The sequence below is a fragment of the Tursiops truncatus genome, chromosome 15 (assembly GCF_011762595.2).
Source record: "Tursiops truncatus isolate mTurTru1 chromosome 15, mTurTru1.mat.Y, whole genome shotgun sequence".
Classification (NCBI taxonomy): domain Eukaryota; kingdom Metazoa; phylum Chordata; class Mammalia; order Artiodactyla; family Delphinidae; genus Tursiops; species Tursiops truncatus.
In genome coordinates, this window is record NC_047048.1 from 29,099,394 (window position 1) to 29,118,684 (window position 19,291).

At 47.3% G+C, this 19,291-nt stretch overlaps 1 protein-coding gene across 7 annotated transcripts in view; it reads right to left on the reverse strand.

Annotated features, from left to right (window-relative positions):
• Positions 1 to 19,291, reverse strand: part of CLEC16A (C-type lectin domain containing 16A) — a 209,475-nt gene that overhangs the window by 135,732 nt on the left and 54,452 nt on the right. For all 7 annotated transcript variants that reach the window (XR_012326118.1, XM_033840754.2, XM_073792306.1 and 4 more), the window contains exons 11-12: positions 4,504 to 4,633; positions 533 to 633 (exon numbers count right to left, since the gene is read on the reverse strand). Coding sequence is in view for 6 of the 7 variants with exons in the window: in XM_033840754.2 (XP_033696645.1) it covers positions 533 to 633; positions 4,504 to 4,633 (231 nt within the window). In the remaining variant the exon portion in view is untranslated. The remainder of the gene's footprint in view (positions 1 to 532; positions 634 to 4,503; positions 4,634 to 19,291) is intronic.

Here is a 19,291-nt window from a genome sequence, read left to right on the forward strand (position 1 = left end):
CTCAGAGAGGAAGTAAATGAATGGATTCTAATCAAATCTGTCAGCTCCGCGGGAGTCTGATCCTGACCACTCGGCCTCAACGAGGGAAGCCAGAGAACCACACCTTTCTTCAGAAAGGAAACCTATGCTTCCACACAATCCTCTCAGAGTCTATTTTAGCTCTGAACCCAGAACAGCACATCAACTTTTATAAATAGCAAAACCAAGATTACAACTTGACTGATTTCTGTTCTGATGTTAGGAAAGAGGTAGGAAGCCTAAGTCAGTTGTAAACCAAGGGGTGGAAAGCAAAGCACAGTGCGAACAGTCATGCTGGGTTGGACGGTCAACACTTGAAACTCCCCCTCTGCCTGCCCCAGCCCCGTGCTGCCTGAGTAACCGATTCCCGCGGCTTTAGTCTGTAGAAAAGCACCTGAGAAATTCTAACGAGGTTGAAGAGAAGTCCTGTGGGAGTCTGCCAAAACCAGAAAGGAAATTCTTCAAGGAAAGCAGCTTTCCTTTTCCCTGAAGGCGGACAAGCTGAGCAGCTTACCTTTGTTATGAGACATCGCGTACAAGAGGCAGAGCACGAAGAGCGCGTGGTAATCGTCATCTGGGCTGTCTAGGGCATGGTACACCATATCCAGGAAGGGTCTGGAAAAGAGGGGCACGCATGAGCCTCGTGGCACGCACGAGCCTCACCTGCACACGGGAAGCAGCTGCCTTAGCCCTTTACAGCCCCACCGCCAGCATGCAGCACATCCGCTGTGTGCCCAGTCCAGCACCAGGCCTGGAGGACACAAAGGGGACTGAGAGGCAGGCCCCGCCCGTGCGAAGCTGTCGTCTCCAGGGTAAACCGACTAAGGAACGAACCAACCACTTAATCACTCGGCATCGTTCACCCACTGTCCCAGACACTGGGGATAAATGATACCAAGTCTCTGGTCTTGTGGCACTTCCATGCCAGGGGGCAGACAGAGAATGGACACGCCACATCATCACTTCAAAGAGTGGCAAGAGAATGAAGAAAACGGGGCAATGTAATAGACTCACGCTAGCAGACAAGGTACCAACAAGTCTGAACAATTTTAGAATGTGGACCCTGGAGCAAGAACTGCCTGGGTTCGACTTCTGATTCTGCCTCTACTTAGCTGCAAACCCTTGGGTACATTACCTAAAGCTTTCCCCCATCTGCAAGGTGGGGATTAAACCCTTCGGGGTTACAGTGAAGATTCAAGTGAAATGAAAACAGAGAGGCATTTAACACAGGCCCAGGCACAGGGTGGAAAGTGCTCTTACATGAGAGCTGCTGTTGGATTTCTATTTTGAGTATTCCAAGGGCACTTCTCCACGATCTCACTTTGGCAGGTCCTGGCCCAGTGATTTCTTGGGCTGACCTTCCCGGACTGGAAGGGATCGATAGGAAGTCTCTCGCCTGATGCTTTGTGGGTGAGATCTATAGAGCGGCTGCAAATATCACAAACCGCACACCCTAAATGCTGCCCTTCCAGGTGAAGGGCCTGGCCCGGAAAGACTCTTCAACACGAGGATAATAGAATATGCACAGATCTGGCCTGTAGGCAGGAGGCTCTGATCCCATGACTGTCTGTGGCTGCCCCCGGATGCCAGGTTGAAGCCAAGAGAACACAGCAACTCGATGAGTGACCAAGGGCACACTTTACCCCTGGAAGGACACAAGCTACTGTCAACACTGCTGACTGGGCGGGGAGGTGGGGGGGCGAGATGGTGCAGCAGAGAAACAGGGAGACTATTCACTGCAAAACATTTTATACTTTTTTGAATTTTGATACTCCACAAATGTATCACCGATTCAAAATATTATATTGAAAAATGCAGAAGCAGTGAAACGCACTTGTCATAACATTTCAAACAAACACGTGACACACAGAAATTAAAGGAAGAAACTTTTAAGGAACATTTATGTTCAGGCTCTATTTCTCCGGAGCCCCCGATCTGTCATCACCATTCAAATGCGCGAATAGTTTTGCCATGTGTGGATCTGTTTTTTTCTAAGCCCCTAGCAATAACGCTTCCAAACGTAAGAGCAGGATAAAGTATAAAACACTTTCTTGTAAGCCAGCTGCTTGGAATTTGGACTGTATTTTCCTTTGGGAATAATAAGAATAACCAAATGCCCAGTAGCAGAGGGAGGGCTCAGTGGATATACCATCTTGCATGAGACGAAGTATTATGAAGCCATTAGAATTTTGTTTACTAAGAGTACAATAAAGTGAAAAAGATGCTTGGGGTTTGATATTAGAGAAAACCAAGAATAAAAAGTAATATACATGGCTATTGGGGGTATAAGCTATTGGGGAGAAGAAGGGCAGAATTCCCACTATATTGGCACTGAAAACTGACTGGCAGGAAATCACCAAAATGCTAATAACAGCTGCCTTTGAATTATGGAGAGCTTTTTTCCCTTCTTTATACTTTTCAAGCTTTTTTACATTTTCTGAATGTATATTACTTTTTAAATTTTAAAAGGATTTTTTTTTTTTTTTAAAGAAAAGAGAGAATGTTGTGAATGGTTTCTGGTTTCTTACGCCTGTATTTAACCATGAATGCAGATACAGCCCACAGTGTATGGCAAATATAAGGACAGTTCCACTTTGTACTATGCTGTTTCTTTGGACAAATAGACCAATGTCAAGATCCAATTCATGTCAAGGACAAACTGTCCCCTCCCTCACCCTCAGTGCCCTCCTCCTGGCTCAGTGCAGGTGAGAGGACAGAAGTCCGTGGCGGTGTCTCTGACAGCCAACAACTCAATACCTTTGCAAAGGTATTGGCAACTCTCCACCAGGGACAGTCTCTCCCTAGCACCTGGTCTCAGAACAGAGCGCAGCTCCTGCCCAGAGTCCCTGGGGGTCACAAATCTGCATGTGGCCCAACTTAGGACACAGGATCAGCTTCCATTATGAACCACGTGGTAGAAGATGACAAGGTCACCGAAAGTTAAGAAACAATCTCAATCAACTCTAAGAAAACCCCTCTCTTCATTAAAATTCAGGAAAAAAAGAAGTCTCAACTCCAACACTCCAACGTAACTTTCTGGTCGGTTGACTTTTTGTTTTTGACAATACATGGGTATTTTTCCTCCTTTAGGAAAGCTACAGTATTACCATACTATGCAAAATACGTGCTGTTTCCATTTATTAGATCCTAAGAAACTGAACACATCATGACAGTATTCATGGAAAGGCAGCCGCTAATATTCTATTAAGTAGATGCGCCTACATTAGCCTAAGCAACCCCCACGACATGTCAGTTTTGGTTTTTCAATGATTCATATTCAAATTAAAGCCATGCAAGCACCTAAAGGTTGCTTCCCCCTCCCTTTCTGTGTTTAGAATGATTTTCTTAATTTTCAGAGCTTCAGGTGTCACATTTTGTGGTCACAACACAAAATCAGAAAGGTCCTTGTCAGTACAACTGACGGCCCACATTGTGCTGCAATGACTTTTATTTAACCAAAACTAAAAGTGGCTCCCCTGTGCAACTGATAAAAATTAATCCTGTCTGTTAGGCAATTGAAACACGTGCCAGGAAAGAGGTAAACAAGACGCAGAGGAAAAAATTAGCCTGCTTCGAGTCTTTAAGTTGCATTAATAAATAGGATGTGTGTGTGTGTGTGTGTGTGTGTGTGCGCGCGCGCGCGCGCGTGTGTGTGTTTCATCCACCCCACCGTGAGAGTTCAGGAAGTGAATGCCTTGCAGGCTGACAGAGAAACCACGTTGCTGTGCATTTATTACCACTAATATGGGATTAGGAGGTTATTGCAGGCATCTGCGCAGTAGGGCCATCTGATAAGGATGAAGAAGCCCTCCTAACAGTTTGCTGCAACCTCAGGAGCAGCCCTCCACCCAATTCCTTCTGGAAGGGGTGGTGCTACAGCAAGGCTGCAGGCAATGTGGCATCTGGAAGCTTTCAGAGGATGTAGTTTGGGCAGCCATCACTGAAATGAACAATCAGGCAAGAAGTTGAAGGTGGACAGCAGCGTTAAATCCAGCATTAAATCGTGCCGGCTGAGTCACGAGGTCAGGCCCTACGGACGGTGGTGCACGTGGCGGCAGCAAATGAATGAAATCCAAACGCTTCCCCCAAGGGGATCCTTTCTGGGAACAGCAGAGTATGGCCAGGAGCGGCTGGTACAAGGCCACACTCGTTAGGACGCGGCCCAGCACCGAAGTGCTTGGGGTGGTAGTGCCATGCCTCGGTCATTCATTCCAAGGGGCGAATACCACGGCCTTGAGGGCCAGCTCTGTCCCTATGGCCTCTCGAGAGGAGCCGTGTCTCTGGTGGAGAAGCATAACGGCTTGGCCGGGAGGCAGAAGAGGCCATCGGCAGGGGCCGGGGGCAGGAAGAGGCCTGGCTTATCCTCTGTGGGCACCCGGCCAAGGCACCCCCTTCCACAACATCCCAGAGACTGAGCAGCGGTGCCCTACCCCCAGCCCCCGATGGCTGGCTCGGGGGCAGCCCTCCCGCAGCCCCGGCGACTACCTGCTCCACTGGACGCTGTCCAGGCCAGTGGCGGCGCTCTTCTCCTCGTCCGTGGTGTTCTGCTCCTGCACCGAGGTGCTGGGCGCCAGCTCCAGGAGCTTGCTGCGCTCCATGATTACCATCTCTATCTCTGGAAGCAAACACAAGACACCAGGATGAGCCCACACGGCCCCAGACCGAGCTTTACAGATACTCTCGTGCTCAAGAAGGAGCCTGGCAGACTGCTCCGCACGCGTCCAGCAAACGCTCGACGGCGGTGGTGGGGCCCCTGCAATACGCACGCTGGGGGGAAATAAGACCGAGGCCTGAACCTCTCTCTCCTTTCATCTTGGTAGCGTTGAGAAATGGGGCCCTGATTTTGACAAGAAAGCACAGATCGCAATGATTTATTTCAAGATTTTTTTCTTCAACAGTTATTTATTCTACTTTATTGATACCATGCTTCCTTCCCAGAGGAGTTGAGGAGCGTGGAAGAAATGACACGTGGTTAATAAAACATAACCAAATTCACTGAAAATATTCTGAAACTGTTTACACTGTAGAAAGGCTCTGACATGACTGAAGCGTTTGTTTTCCCTTCCCACTTAACAACTTCCAGAAAGCAGAGAGGGGGAGGGACCCCGTTTTATTTTTCCCAATTAAGTAGGGGCAACTTTTGTAGCACCTGACTTGAGCACGGTGTACACTTTCATTTTGAGAAAAAGGTCTGAACCAACAAAGGAAAACATCCTGAGTTAGAGGTGGACGGTTGTTGCGCCGTGAGGTGTCCTGTTATAGAGTTCCTTGATGCACAGGTGTGGACCTTCAAATACCTAGTTCTTAGAACCCAGGGTTCAGGTAATGCCCCCCATCTTCGGGAGACATGATGAGGGGAAACAGAGGATGAAATGTGAATCTGCATCTCTGTTCAGGAATGATGGGCCGTGGAGCTGGGCTCTGCCACGGCCTTGTCATCGTCTTCCCCTGGACTCGTGCCTCCCACGTGGCTTCTGCTTCTCTTCTCGCCCCCTTAGTTTGTGGTCCACACCGAACCAAGTGATTTTAAGTGGAAATTAGCCCAGGTCCCCTTCTGCCTTCCCATCACACTCAGGATGGAATCCAAATGCCATTCATGGTATGAAGGCCTCGCACGGCCTGGCCCCCGTCCACCTCTGATCTCACCTCAGGGCCGTCCCCGCCCTGCCAGCTGTGCTGAGCTTCCTTCCCACTTGTCTTTGACCGGAGTGAGTTTGTTTCTGCCCCAGTATCTTTACAGAGCTGTCTGCTCTGCCTGGAACGCTCTCACCCCAGTCCTCCCTACCCAGGCACAACTCAATCACATTATTCGGGGCTCAGTTCAAACATCACCATCTCAGAGACGTCTTCTCAGACACCCTCCCCACTGGTTTTTCCTTTACCTCTTTTAGTTATCATGAACTAAACTCCATACTTCATTCAGACTTCCTTAGTTTCTCCCTAATATCCTTTTTCTATTCTAGGATCCCATCCTGGATATCACGTTATACCCAGCTGTCATATCTCCTTAGGCTCCTCTCGGTTGTGACAGTTTCTCAGACCTTCCTTCCTTATAGTTTGAGGAGACTGGTCCTCATTTTGTAGCATGCCCCTCAATCTGGGGCATTCTGACTGACGTTTTTCTGATAATTAGACTGGGGTTATGGGTTTCTGGGAGGAAGACCGCAGAGGGGAAGTGCTCCTCTCATCACATCCTATCAAGGGCACAGGCTATTGACATGACTTATGGCTGTGGATGTTCATCTGAATCATTTGGCCAAGAGAATGTTGGTCAAGTTTCTCCACTGTAAAGTGACTTTTCCTCCTCCTTGCATCCCACACCCTTTGGAAGCAAGTCATTAAGCACAGCCCACACTTAAGGATTAAGGAGTTCTGTTCTGTCTCCCTGAGGGAGGAACAGCTACATAAATTACTGGGAATTCTCCTGTATAGATCTGTCCCCTCCCCCCATCTTGATTTTACTTTATAGCATGTATAGCTACAGGTATCCCCACCTTTTCGAAAAGTTTGCTTTAGGCCACTTCGCTTTTATGAAAGACCTACATTAGTACCTCTTTTTCTAACCAAAAGAAACCTGAAAAGGATTTTCCCTTTTACAAAAATAGGCAAAAAGCAGAAATAGCATTGAGCGTTGGTGTTGCAGCAACCGTTATAGAGGCGTCAGGCACCCCATGCAGCGGGAGCGGCCCCGCCAAGCTCCTTCCCGGGAACCCCACTCAGCACCTCAGCGTCAAGCTGCCGTAGCTCTGAACTGTGTCTGGAAGCACAGGTGCTTTACCTCCATTTATTTTGTGAATCTGTTACCAAGATGTGTCCTAAGGTAATTGCGTCTTGGCTTTACGCCATCTTGTCCTCCAAAAGGTTTCATAGGACCGCTCTACTTTTGGATCCCGGGGGGGAAACCTGCATCTGGATTTTCTATTTTCTATTTACTGGTTTGCTTGTTTCTTGTCTGCCTTCCCCAACTAGGATGTGGGCTTCCTGAGAGTAGCTGCCTTATCTGTCTTGTTCTCCACCAGAACTCCAGTGTCTAGTCCAGGGCCTGGCACACGGCAAGTGCTCACTACACATCTCTGGAGTGGAGCAATGGATGACAGGCCACCGGGGGTGGTTTTGGCGGCAGGCAGGGCTGGCAATGATGCACGGCAGCTGTGGCGTGCAGGGCGCCCCACTCAGCCTGCGATCAGTGTGTGCACAGTGGCTTCACCGGGGGATGTCGCATCCTCGCCACCTTTCTGGGACTCTGTTAGGCGTGACCGTGCTTGCAACTATCCTCTGGCTTGAGGACTGCATCCCCACATGCCCATGTGGGCCCGGACCCGGAGGAGGGGGCTTGCCTGCACCAGGCCCTTCCCTCCCAATGTGGTCTGGAGTCAGACACCACAGATCAGAGTCTCCCACAGGGCCGACCCTCTCACACAGGTGGGGGCTGACACATGATTTTTAAGTGGAATGTGCCTGCATAGTTTTGTATTTATTTTAATGTGCATTAGAAGAAAATTCTAGCTGCACATAAAACCTGTTCTTTTGTGGATGTTACTGCTTAGGATGAAGCTAAATTTAAGAAAAAACAAGTGAATCAATTCACCAAGAGCTACGGAGTAAACAGCAGTCCACGCAGCCTGCGGCCACGGCAAAGGGCAGGAGGCGCTGCAGACTGCTGTCTGAGAAGCACCATTCTCTCTCGTACTCGCATCCTCCCCTCCACCAGCCTCCTTCAGATGCCGCCCAACTACCCCCGTCTTCTCCAAAGTGGGGCGCAGACACACTTCAGTGGGTATGCCAGATGATTCGCTAGGCAGTACCTCTTTTAATTATCATCTTTTAAAAATCTACTCTGTGTTATGATGTACATAACATTTGTACATTAATACAGATATGTACAGTTTATAATAAATGTATATCTATTGGGGAGATGCATGCTCAATTATGCATTTACTTCTGTTTACTACTAGGGCGTGTCATCAAAGACATCTGAAGACTACTAAGTGAGATGATGGTGCCAGTCTCCGGCTTCTGCCCTGTGACCTTTGACCTGCTTCCCATACTGCTGCGAGGCCCCCTTCCTCCTCGACTGCCTGGCTGACACAGCAGGAACTCAGCTCCAAGGACTCCCCAAGGTTCCGGGGCCAAGTCCTAGTGCCTCCACCTGCTGTGACATGGTTGTCCCTTTTTGGCTTCTTAATCTCCCTGGACTCTGAGAATTCTGGAATAGAGGAGAGGTTAAAGACAATCCAGTCGAGTGCTCACCAAACTTTGCTGAGCAGGTGCATGTTAATTCTGAATGACAACTTCCCAGGGCACCACCATGGTACGAGGTGAGAGCAGAGCTGCTCCAAGTACAGAGTGGGTGGGTGGGTGCCCGAACATCTCCAACCACGGGTTCCCTCACGGCCTCCACAGAGGCCCCTAAAGCTCCTTTCTGGAATTCTGGAGCTTCCCACACAATGGCCTGAAAACCACTAGTTTGGTCCTGAATACTGAATCTGAAGAAACAGAAACCCAGAAGTATGACTCAACACAGCTAGAAAAGCAGCAGCAGAAGCCAAGCCTGCTCCCCCTCCCACCTCCTAGGTCATGTCCTGGTGCAGAACCAGGCCCACAAGGGAATCTCCATGCACAACGAGGTTTCTGAACCTCGGCTGTGGCACCCTGGTTCTCACAGCTGCGCCCCTGTTCCCCCCGACATACTCCTCCTCCAGCTGGCATGGCTGTGGGATGAGCTGCTCCACTTAGTTTTCTAGGTAAAGTACACAATGCTTCTTTCAAAGCCAAACAGGTTTTTCCCCTTCTTTTAAACAATTTTATCCAAACAACTCTTACAAGTAGTGATGCTTACCTAGGTCTGCCAGCTCCCTGCAACTGTATGCAAAATGCTATGTGGGCATGAGAGGAGTGGGTAATAGGTTTTTGAGGAGAGGGTCTCGCCAGATTCTCACCGTTCCAAAATGGATTCTACAGCCATCTTCAAAAGTGGCTGCCGAAGAGCATCTGGCCTGTCTTGGTGATCGAGGGTCAAAGGGCACCCCTCTTTATGCCACACCAGGAGGTCCGGCATGGTTCTGCACAGCCTTGTGGGCCCCCACTGCCACACCTCTCTGCTGACACTACACCCGCCTCAGAGAGGCCTAGCTCCCCTCCCAAGGTGCATTCGTCACGCTGCCGCCACCAGGGAAAGCAGAACAGTGGGCTCACGTGGACACAGATTTCCACTGATGGTCCCTGAGGCCAGGACCCAGGTGCTGACGATGAATTCCCAGGGGGCTCCATCTGCCCCTCAGTTATTAGGTTCTTTACCATGAGCTCCCACCCCACCAGGTTTCTGTTTTGGAGTCTGAAGGGACTGCAGCAACACTCTAGCCCAGTTTTGCTCAAACTTCAGTCATTTGCCTGCCTTTACAATTCCTGCCATGTCTGTGTGTTGCTTGTACTATTTGTTATTAATCATTTTATTTGAACTCCCACTTTTTTTTTTTTTTTTACTTAAATACATTTTCAACGAAAACTTTAAATCACTCCTATATCCTTCAATTGAGCAATCCCACTCACAGGAATTTATCTGGAAGATACACCTCCAACGATATAAAAATGCACACTTACAAGGGTATTCAGTGCACTATTACTTGTAATTGCAAAATACTGGAAACTACCTAAATGTCTGAGCATAAAGATTGGTTGAATCAACTATGGTATGCACAGTGCAGCTGGGAAAGGAATGAGGAAGATCGCTGGTGAACTGATACGGAGTGATTTCCGGAGATAGTGCTAAGTGAAGAGAGCCAAGTGCCAAAGAGCATACACCGTGGGCTACACCCTGCATGTAAGAAAGAAGGGAAAATAAGGAAGCATTACCTACCTCTGCTGCTTTTTACACAAAGAAGTGCAGGAAGGATATTCCAGAGAACAATAAGTTAGTTATCTACAAGAGGGAGGGGAACAGGATGGAGAGAATGTGGGAGGAAGGACACTTCTTTGTACAAACCCTTTTGCAAAAGTTTTGAGTTTGTTAACATTCCAAATTATTAAAAAAAAGAAATTAAATCAATATGAATGAGAAGGGAGAACCCTAAACTAAAACAAACAAACAAACAACAAAAAAAAAGACCAAAATATATTTCAAATGAATACCATACCTATCCTGAAGGGGGAAAAGAAAGGCAAGGCAGACAGATCCAAGTAGTTCATGACACAATACTTGACTCTATACCCTCAATTTGTGGACTGGGGATACATGAAGTATTTGGTGGTGGTGGGGAGCAGGAAACTGCAAACAACCCTGAACTCTTTATTTATCAAACAATGAACAGTTCTGGAACTTTTAAAAGATGTATTATAGATTGAGCAAATCGTAAGTAAATGTTTTGATGTCACTGGGAGCCAGGGCTCTCGCTGTAGAAGAAGAGACATCCAAATCTGGAGGGGGAGAAGGCAAGAAAGGACCCTCTGGGAATTGACTGGAATTGGAGGAATCGGTAATGTGTATTTTGTATACATACACGCATATATTTCCTAGCTCTGTGCATTGAAAGGGCCAAAAAGCAAGACACCCCATGTAGTCATGAGCACATCTGGTGCCCAGATCTTGGCCTCTAATACCATCACCCATTGAAAGGAACCAGGGCTTTTCAGAGAAATTAACCCTGAGGAAGGGCACAGTAGGTGGGAAATGAACCTTGAATACCTTGTTATGACAGAAAGTGTCAGGACTGATTGAAAAAAAATGATGGGGGCAGATCACAAAGACATAGGAGCCAGCTTGAAAGGGTTCTCAAGGGCCAAATCTGGGATGATTTGAGTATCAAATTAGTTAAACACAGTAATGAAATATAAACCACTAAAAAACTGGAATCCATGAGTCTGTGCCAAGAAGAGATAGATAAATAAATAAATGAGTGGGAGGAAGGGAGGAATCTTGCTTACAATGGAATACCGAGTGCTGACACTGGAAAACCAACATTGTACCACCATCCTGGTAAAGACTGGGTCAGCAAGAATCATCAATGAATGCCATATCTAAGGGGGAGTTTTTTTTAACTTAAGTATGGTTGACTTACAATATTATGTTAGTTTCAGGTGTACAGCAAAGTACACACACATATATATATTCTTGAACATATATATATTCTTTTTCAGATTCTTTTTCATTACAGGGTATTACAAGATATTGAATATATAGTTCCCCATGCTATACAGTAGGTCCCGTTGTGTATATCTGTTGATCTCATACTCTTAATTTATCCCTCCCCACCACTTACCCTTTTGTAACCATAAGTTTGTTTTCTATGTCTGTGAGTCTGTCTTGTAAATAAGTTCATTTGCATTTTTTAGATTCCATGTATAAGGGATATATGATATTTGTCTTTCTCTGTCTGACTTACTTCACTTAGTATGATAATCTCTAGGTCCATCTGTGTTGCTGCAAGTGGCATTATTTCATTCTTTTTTATGGCTGAGTAATATTCCATTGCACATATACACCACATCTTTATCCATTCATCTGCTAATGAACACTTAGGTTGCTTCCATGTCTTGGGTATTGTAAATAGTGCTGTTATGAACATTGGGGTATGTGTATCTTTTCCAATCAGGATTTTTGTTCTTTCTGGATGTATGCCCAGGAGTGGGATTGCTGGTTCATATGGTAAAACTATTTTTAGTTTTTAAAGGAATATCCATACTGTTTTCCACAGTGGCTGCACCCAGTTTATTGGGTTGGCCAAAAGGCTCCTTCGGTTTTTAAAGTAAAAATAAAAGACACATTTTTCATTTTCACCAAGAACTTTATTGAACAACATATTTACCATTTTGTTCCCCACCTTCTGCCATTTTTCAGGCAGCTTCATAATTCCATCTTCCCAAAACTTTTTATCTTTTTGAGCAAAGAACTGTTCCAGGTGCCTTTTACAGTCTCCAGGGAATTGAAAATTTTTCCATGAGGAGAATTTTGTAAAGACCGAAATAAATGGAAATCTGAAGGTGCAATGTCTGGTGAATATTGCAGATGAATTGGAACTTACCAGCCAAGATATAACAGTTTTTGCCTGGTCATCGAAGAAACATGCAGTCTTGCATTATCCTGATGGAAGATTATGCGTTTTCTGTTGACTAATTCTCGATGCTTTTTTGCTGCTTTCAGTTGGCCTAAATGGGAGTAGTATTTGTTGGAATTAATTGTTTGGTTTTCTGGAAAAAGGTCATAGAGGACTCCCTTCCAATCACACCATATACACAACATCACCTTCTTTGGATGAAGACCAGCCTTTGGTGTGGCGGGTGGTGGTTCATTTTGCTTGCCCCACGGTCTCTTCCGTTCCACATTATTGTACAGCATCCACTTTTCACTGCCTGTCACAATTTGCTTTAAAAACAGAATGCTTTCCTTACGTTTAAGTAGAGAATCGCATGAGGAAATACGGTCAAGAAGGTTTTTTTCCGCTTAACTTACGTGGAACCCAAACACAAAAGCGATTAACGTAACCAAGCTGGTGCAAATGATTTTCAACGCTTGATTTGGTTATTTTGAGTAGGTCGGCTATCTCCCGTGTGGTATAACGTTGTCTGTTCTCAATTAATGTCTCGATTTGATCTCTATCAACTTCAACTGGTCTACCCAACCCTGGAGCATCGTCCAGCAAGAAATCTCCAGCACTAAACTTCACAAACCACTTTTGATATGTTCGATCAGTCACAGCACCTTCTCCATACACTGCATAAATCTTTTTTTTTTGCGTTTCAGTTGTGTTTTTACCTTTCTTGAAATAATAAAGCATAATATGCCGAAAATGTTGCTTTTTTCTTCCATCTTCAATATTAAAATGTCTACACAAAAATTCACCAATTTTGGTAAGTTTTTTTTTAAATGCACACTGATATGACAGCTATCACAATACAATCTAACAAAATTGTTTCAAATGAAGTTAAAGACAACTAAGCACTACTGGAGCCATCTTATGGAAAAAACCAAATGAAATTTTTGGCCAACCCAATACATCCCCACCAACAGTGCAGGAGGGTTCTAAGGGAGAATTTTAATGAGGCACAGGATATCTGCATTATCTCCAAGTGTTTCCCCATGGATTGCTAATTAGTTGCTAAGAAAAGGGAAAGTAACAATACAGTGCAGAATCTAGGCCTTACCTTAACCAGGTGGCCAAAATTAACATCACCTACGAAGGACAGACAGAAGGGCATCATGTGCCTCCAGATGTAAACAGGTGTTCTTTATACTATTTTTGCTTTTTTTCACTTTTTATACATTTGAAATTATTTTCAAATAAAATATTTTTAGCAATTGCTACAATCAGCATAAAACCAGTATAAACAGAAAGCAACTGTGGAAATATACACACGATGAATAAACAAAACAGTGCTGAGGCCTGTTGTGCGCATGGAAAGGGGAGATGAGGGAAAGTGAGGGGGTGTCAGACACATACACCCACCACGAGGCTCCCCTGAAGCTGAGCTCTCGGCAAAAATCCTCACACTATGGTGTTCAAGGCCCTCTCTGTCCCACCCAAAGCCATCTCCATGTCCACAGTTGGGGCAATGCTGATCTAGAGGAATCTCGGCAGCTTACGGAAGGGAAACTGAGGCGCAGAGGGGTCAGGAGGTGGGCTCTGCCCCTGGCTGCTGTAGGCGCCTCTTCCAGCTCTGCCCGTCAGCTGTGTCGTGTAAAGGAGCATCTGTGCGATATCAGCTCCTGTGCCAGGCACCGTGGCCCATGATCGTGAAGGCTCCAGCACCCGAGCCTGCTGGTGGGGGGACCCCTCACACCACTGAGTTTTGAGCCTCTGGGAGTGGAGGGACATGCCTGTGAAGCTGCCAGGCTGGGAGCAAGAACCCAAATGTCCAGCTCCTCTGGCTTCAGCAGGCCCTGACTGGGCCCTCCTTGGCCTCTACTGTTTCCACAAAAACCTCCAAAAGCAAAAGAGGATCTGCACATCCATATTCACAGCAGCATTATTCACAGTAGCCAAAAGGCGGAAGCAACCCAGGTGCCCACCAATGCATGGAAGGATAAGCAAAATGTAGTATGTCCAAAAAATGAAATATCGTTCAGATTTAAAAAGGAAGAAAATCCTGCCACATGTTACAACATGGATGAATCTTGTGGACATGATGCTCAGTGAAATAAGCCAGTCATAAAAAGACAAATACTGTATTGATTCCACTTATAAGAGGCACCCGGACTAGTCAAATTCATAGAGCCAGGAAGCAGAGTAGTGGCTGCCAGGGGCAGGAGGGAGGGAAAATGGGGAGATGTTTTGTGGGTACAGTTACAGTTTGGGATAATGAAGCATTCTGGGGCTGGAAGGTGGTGATGGCTGCACCACGATGCAAATGTGCAGGAGAGGCCCGAGGACTCTCAGGACCCAAGGACGTCAACCTCCGTCCCTTGATATGACAACTCTGGCCCAACCTGTGAGCTTCCCCAGTACTCTGACACACTTGATTTTTTTAAATAACAGCCATAATTCATCAACTTCCCAGGATGATGGGCATTCTAATCTGATTAGTATTTGGTAAACAAAGTGCTTTTCAGGGAAATGACAGGCATGACCTCCCAACAGTCTTTGACTTTCCAAGGTCAAGGATTTTCTCAGTTGTCCTCTGTGGTCAACATTCCAGCAATCACGGTGAGGCCAGACAATAAAAAGAGGGGAAGGGGATGATAAGAAAGCCTTCAGAAGAAGGTTAAGGGAAAGAGGAGAAAGATGCCCTTGCTGGTTACCTAGGAAATATGGGAAGGACCACATGCTACTGGCTGGCTTTGGAGCAGAACTGCAAGAGGCCAACAAAGCCTGGCAATGACAGGGTGTGTATGTGCTGAGTGTCTGGGGGTACCCCTTCCTTTGCTTTTATTACCGTTTACTGGACAGCACGAGATTGAACTCAGAATGTTTTTTCTGGGAAGTTGCTTTTCAGAGGATTTGTCTAAACTGACCTCCAATCCTTCTCCTTATACTAGTTAAGCCCATTGGAAAAGCTGGTGCTCCCACACCTCTCTACCCCAGTGGCCCATGCCCCACCACAACTCACCTCACTATTCGTTACAGAAATGAACAGAGAAAGAGGCCCCGCAGAAACTCGCCGGGGTGACCAAGCACAGAGTCCCCCGAGCCAAGCTCAAGTCCCCCTTCCAGGCTCCTCTGTTCTTCATCTTGCCAGGGCTCCTATTCAGTGCTCATGTGTCACAGGCTAAATGCTGAGGCACCGATGTTCTCATCGCTGACAACCTGAGGGCTGGGCATCGTGCAGCCCCCTCTATCGGTCAAGAAGCACAGAAAGGGTGATGACTTGCCCAGGGTCACACAGCTCCTCGGGGGCTGAGCCACAGGTGTCCGGGATGCAGACCCCGACCTCCTGATAGCTAGTCCCTGGCTCGCCCCAATCAGAAAATTGCCGGGCCTGGGGCTGGCTCTGGCTTTGCAGAAATGAGGCCAGGATCCATTTCATTTCAGTAGAAACTTCAAAGAAAAAAAAAAAAAAAAGCCAAGCTGGGGCTCTAAACTCCTAGGCACCCCCAACGCCCAGCTGACTTGGCAGGTTCAAAGTCAGTGCCATTCCTTTCCCTCCATGCCCACGTGGGGATTCAAGATAGGAGTAAGCTTTGAAGGTCAGGCTGTGAAACTGATGCCTACACTTTTTCCATAAGCAAAAAACCTATTTTTCCATAGGCCAAACCCTATTTTTCAAACAAGAAGTTCAAACGATTCAGTCTCTTGTCCTAGGCCCATTTATTAAGTTACTGCTCTAACTGAATCCAAAAAGAGATGACGGTCCTTCCAGACTGAAGAGGAGACTGACATGGAAGTGCATCTGGGTGGACTCGCCTCTGGCCAGAGGGACCAGGGCACCCTGGTCTTCCTTTCAGCACTCAAATTCTGAAAAGTGAGGGGGCCCTGTGATTTTTTTGGGTTTCAGAATGAGTTGCCCATCACTTGGGACCCGAGGCAGAGCACATTTCTTTGCAAACTGGGGGTGAGAGTGGAGGGTCCAGGGGTGCATATTCATTTCACACAACTCTTGTCAGGGCTTAAATGTGGAGGAGGTGTGAATTCTGGGTGCTGCATTTGTAGGAAAAAAACAAGTCAATGCCACATACAAATCAGGTCATGGCAGAACTGTGACTCGTGACATGTCTTTTGACTCCTGTGCTTTACGCCCCCTTTCTAAGTAAAGATTTCACCACTGAAATGGATGAAAATGGCAGGGTATGCAGGGGGGAACTGGCGTCAGCACCTCTTTACTCAGAGTCAAGGCTGTCATCAAGCCCCTAGATCCAGGGACAATGCAAGAAAGCACGCTAGAGAAGAAATGACTTGGAGGAGAAAACAGCCACATGTCCACCTCAAAACAGGAAGGGAATGGAAAAGAAAAATAAAATACAGGAAGGGAGAAGACGGCCTGAGGAAAATGGCGGAGTACACAGAAATAGTGTGGCTTTCTAAGGGAACACCTGCTGTTTCTGCTGGCCTGGCACCCACGCCCCCTCCTTCTGATAAATGCGCCTCATTTCTTTCTGAGGCAGTCACCTTAGGGTAGAAACACAGGGCCTGGCCACTCAGCACAGAACATCCCTCTACAGGGTGGGCAAGCCAGGTCCGTCAGCACCAACGAGCATCGGCTCCCAGACTCCAGCTGCAGCCCGTGGGAAGGAGCAGCTCCCTTTCCACTCGGTGGTAGGCTGGCAGGATGCGAGCCTCTCACGGCCAATGGTTGTCTGTGCACCCGGTCCAGCCCCGCCCAGGCCTCCCAGTCGCATGAACGATAACTGCCTTTTGTGCTTGAGCTAGTCTGAGTTGAATGTCTAAATCTTACAACTACAAGAATCCTAACATAGCCTCATTAAAAAAAATAAAAGTCATTACATTTCCTACAGTCACAATTTCCAGATGGGGAAAATGAGGTCCAGAGCTTGAGGAGGCCATCCAAGGCACACAATAGGTCTAGCTGGTGAGACAGGACCGTAGGTCACATCTCCCATCTCCTAGGCACCTCCCCCATCTACACTGTCCTCTGGCTTGAAAATGTGCCTGACACCCTTCCAAGTCACAGGAATTAACAGCTGTGTGGTTTCACCCAAACACAGATACAGTCTAAGGAGAGAACACCTTCAAACAGGAGACTAACTAAGAGATCAAATAAACAATTCAAAAAGCCCCAGAATACAGCTGCTGCTGCCCAGTTAGGTGTCTCTTTGCTGGACAGGCCTGTGAAAGTTGTATTTATTTACAGTGAGCTGGGTGGGAAGACAAACATGCATTCGAGAAAGCAGGAGGGCACTACAAAGCCAAGGAGTCGCGGACAGCCTCGCTCCACCGGGCTCTGAAGTCTGCATCAGCCGTCCAAGTAAAGCCTCTGGGGAAATTCCTGGGCCCTGCCTGGCACAACCTGGCTGAGTAACCGCCCAGAAAACAGTGTTTTGGAGGCTGGTGAACATTTCTCCCCGTGCCCCCTGCACAGGGCAGGTGGGCCCAGCCTGCAGGGGGTCCTTCCCCCAACCCCAACCTGGGAGCTGGGACGGCAGCCTTGCTGAACCTCTGAAGCCCCTGTGCGCCAGGACTGGGCCGCCTGGCTGAGTCATTTGATTGTGTGTTTGAGGCCAAGCCTGCCCTTGTCCACACCACGGTTAGTCACGGCCCCGGCCTGGTTAGACAGCAGCCCTTAAAAGGACTGGAACAAAAGAGGTAGCATCTTTCCAAAACAAAATTGACGAGAACACAGGGTGCAAAATGGGGTGAAGTCGTCCATTTTTCCCCCCTGCATGGCTACAGGACAGCTAAACCCAGGGGTTTAAGCAGACAGTTTTCTCCCAAGTTAGAAAAAAAGTCAAAACGATCCAAATAAGCAAACACGTATGGCTTACCTTGTGTCTGCCCCTCACCTCCCCACCAAAGTGACATTTGTTGGCAAAGGTTTCCCAAGCCAAAAAGGAATTCCTAAACCAAGATGCTTACTGCACACTTTGAACAGAAATAAAAGCGTACTAGAGATTTCAGCCTTAAAAAGAGGGCTGGTGGCACTGGGGAGACACTCTGGTTATACTTATCGAAATGTGATCGTGGCATTCGCTGAGAACTGCCAAGAAAATCAGAATGGGGCCAGCAGGGTGGGGATGGGGTGGGGTTTGGCTGCCCAATTGCAGCAAACTCCCCAGAACAAATGTGTTCTCAGTCACTGATTTACTGAGCTGCTCTGTTTTCCAGCTTCAGAGGCCCTGGACGCACACAGTCCGGGCTGATGGGCTGGGGAGCTGACTGCAGAGCAGCCACTGCTAGCCCAGGACTCAGGAGGATGGCTCGCAGGAAATGCTCCCCACATCCCCAGCAGAACACAGCTGGGAGCTGAGGAGAGCCCATGTCTGTCCCAAGAGGTGTGGTGGGAGCTCCCCTCTGGCGAGCAGAGCCCCTACCCCACTTGATCCCATCACCTCCTCCACCCTGAGTGCCTGGGGCCACGGCCAGAGACCCCATCTGTGTGGCTGTGAGCCTGGCCCATGACACAAGCAGCTGGACAGTTCAAGCTTGCTTCATCCCAGAGCAGACAACGCTCTCCAGATGGAGGAGGTGTTAGCATCTAAACGACAGGGGGGTGAAAAATAAACCAGAATCATTCCTGACAACGGCAGAAAAGAGGACAAAACGATTCTGTTTATTGAGCACATAGGCACCAAATACAAGTGTACCTCACTCTAAACAGATGAGAGCTTGAAAAAAATCTTTATGTAAGAATCTAGGGGATTATATTTGATCATTTGATGCCAAAAAACCATAATCTTATTAAAAGCACCTAATTTCATTAAACATGGGCTATTTTTCTTCCTGCAGTGAACTGGAAATAATGACTTCTGTCAAAAATCATAATCCCGGGTTATCGGGAGTAATAAGAACAGCAGTAATGATAAAGATTGACAATAATAACAGTAGTAACAGTAGCGGGAGATACTTATGACATGTGCCAGGCACTGCTCTGAGCATGTTACTTGTATTAATCTGTTTAATTCTCTTAATAACAAAGTATACTTTGTTATCAAGAGGCTACTATTTGTTAGCCTCTTGACAGATGGGGAAACGGAGGCACGGGGCTAAAAGGAAAGGGCCTTGCTCCAAGCCACCCATCCGACAAGGGCAGGCCTTGAACCAGATCTGCCCACAGCTGCTTCCCAGTGGCTGGCTGTGTAGAATGAGGTACACCGGTGCCTGGAATGACAGCTGCACCCACTGACACACAAGGGGGACCAGACACAGAGGACAGCCTGGCTGTCAGGTCG